This window comes from Solanum tuberosum, unplaced genomic scaffold (genome assembly GCF_000226075.1).
Source record: "Solanum tuberosum cultivar DM 1-3 516 R44 unplaced genomic scaffold, SolTub_3.0 scf00369, whole genome shotgun sequence".
NCBI lineage: Eukaryota > Viridiplantae > Streptophyta > Magnoliopsida > Solanales > Solanaceae > Solanum > Solanum tuberosum.
In genome coordinates this window covers 126605-129012 of record NW_006239297.1, presented here as the reverse complement: position 1 = coordinate 129012, position 2408 = coordinate 126605, and the positions used below count along the sequence as shown (strand labels likewise).

The window sequence follows — 2408 nt, the reverse complement described above, 5'->3', positions numbered from 1 at the left end:
TATTGTCTGGAACCATAAAATGACTTTTTTTCTTTGTTAATCAAGTGGCCAGAAGTATGTTCATATGCCCCTAAATTATCCATAATGAGCTTTAGGGAATGTCTGTCAGTAGAAGCAAAAATAATAACATCATCTGCAAAACTCAAGTGGTTGATTTGGGGTCCTTTAGGTTCCATAAATAAGCCTCTATAGCTTGGATTCTGATGTAAGGAATTAAGCAACTTGGTCAGTACCTCTGCTCCTAAAATAAATAGGGCAGGGGATAAAGGGTCACCTTGCTTAAGTCCTCTAGTGGAATGAAAGAAACCATGCCTATGACCATTAATGATAATAAAATACCAATTGTTACTCATAATTCACCAAACTAAATCAATAAATATCTCCCCAAAACCAAATTTCCTTAGGACCAAACATGTGAATGCCCAAGACACTCTATCATATTCCTTGGTCATATCAAGTTTGATAACCACATTCTTACCTGTGTTTGGTTTTTTAATACCATGAGTAATTTCTTGTGCTAACATGATACTTTCTGTAATACTTCTACCTCTTACAAACCCACACTGATTGTCTGACAGCAATAAAGGCAGAACAGTAGCCAATCTCATGCTCAAAAATTTTGAAATTATCTTGTTGGTAAATTTACTAAGACTGATAGGTTGAAGATCAGTGAATCTTGTAGGCTGTTCAGTTTTTGGAATCAAAACCAAGCATGTATGAGACATGAACTTAGGCATAATGTTACCACAAAAGAAAGATTGTACAGCTGCCAACAAATCTTCTTTAATAATACCCCAACAAGATTGATAAAATTTACCTCCTATACCATCAAGTCCTGCAGCTGAGTTTGGGTTCATAGAAAACACAACTTGTCTGAGTTCCTCTATACTAGGCATTGCTTGCAACATCTCACTCTGTTCAAGAGTGACTGTTGTAGGTATGAATTGAAGAATTCTTTCATCAATTCTATCAGTAGGACCAGTAAACATTTGTTGATAATAGTCACAGGTTGCCTGAGTAATGTGTTCCTCACCCTGTATCCACACCTCATTTGCAGTACAAATTTTATGTAAAAATAACCTCCTTCTTCTACCTCGCATCAAAGCATGAAAGTACTTGGTATTAGCATCACCATCTTTAAACCATTGAAGTTGTGTCTTTTGTTTAAGACCAGACTATTCCATTTTCAAGTACTTAATGTAAGTTGCATTCAGCTGATGTAGATTCTGTCTAACAACTGCATTGTTGTTTGTCATAAGTTCTGCTTCAGAATTCCTGATAGTTTCTTCAAACTCCTTGACCTTACGAAAGATATCTCCATACTCTAGTTTAGACCAGTTACTAAGGGTAGTTGTTACTCTCTTCAATTTCTGATGTAATTTCCACATTGGGTTGCCAGTAACTCCTTTTTCCCAGCATTGTTGTACTGTTTTCAAAATAGTTTCATTGTCGACCCAAAAATGTAAGAATTTGAAGTATTTGATGTGGTTCTCATTAACCTTAGTCATTTCCATTAGCAGGGGACTGTGATCTGAACCAACAGAAGATAGATTCTCTATAGTAATTTGAGGCATAACCTCTATCCATTTATCATTAACCATAGACCTATCTAATCTCTTCCAAACTCTAGCATCTGCATCTCTTTGATTGCACTAAGTAAATGGAAGCCCTATGTATCCTAAGTCAGTCAATCCACATGCCTCTATCACTCCAATAAAGTCAAAACTCTTATTCATATTATAAGGTATTCCCCCAAGCTTCTCCTCTATAGAAGTGATAACATTGAAATCTCCAATTGTACACCAAGGTAAATCCATATTAGCATAAAAGATTAGTCTGTCCCACAAGGATCTCCTCATATAATCCTTACATTTAGCATAGATAAAGGACATCATAAATTTCTCAGAAATATTTGTGTGCTTAAAAGTAATAGTGATGTGCTGAGCATGCTTTTCCAGAATATGACCAGTTACTTCATTAGACCAAAAAACCCAAATTTTCCCATTAGGGTTACTGACTGCATGATCCATCTGTAATTGACTTCTTACCAAGTCAATATGAGTATTGTCTGTAAAAGGTTCCAATATAGCAATAATAGATAAATGATGAATTTTTTTGAGTGTTTGAAGCCTTTCCAAAGACCCTTTGGTATTGATACTCCTAGTATTCCAACAAATGGTTGTAATCATTAATAACCTTATGATTTGGACCTAGTTATGGGTCTGCTGAAGGTGTCAGACTTGCTGGTAATAGTTTGTTGAGGATTGTGTCTAGTTTATTTCCTTCCCCTTGGGGATAAACCCTGTTGTTCTGTTATTCTTTGAACATCAGTGCATTTATCCTGGAAGGAGGAACCAACAACTTGACCAGTATGTTTCATGGTATCTTCTGCATCTTCATCAGACTCC

At 35.9% G+C, this 2408-nt stretch overlaps 1 protein-coding gene across 1 annotated transcript; it reads right to left on the bottom strand.

The window, feature by feature from the left end:
* Positions 1–356: 356 nt before the first annotated feature.
* Positions 357–2030, bottom strand: LOC107063528 (uncharacterized). Its single transcript, XM_015315489.1, has 3 exons — positions 1701–2030; positions 1236–1652; positions 357–1175 (listed from the first exon to the last, which is right to left on the bottom strand). The coding sequence occupies exons 1-3, from the start codon at positions 2028–2030 to the stop codon at positions 357–359; spliced, it is 1566 nt and encodes a 521-aa protein (XP_015170975.1).
* Positions 2031–2408: the final 378 nt, after the last annotated feature.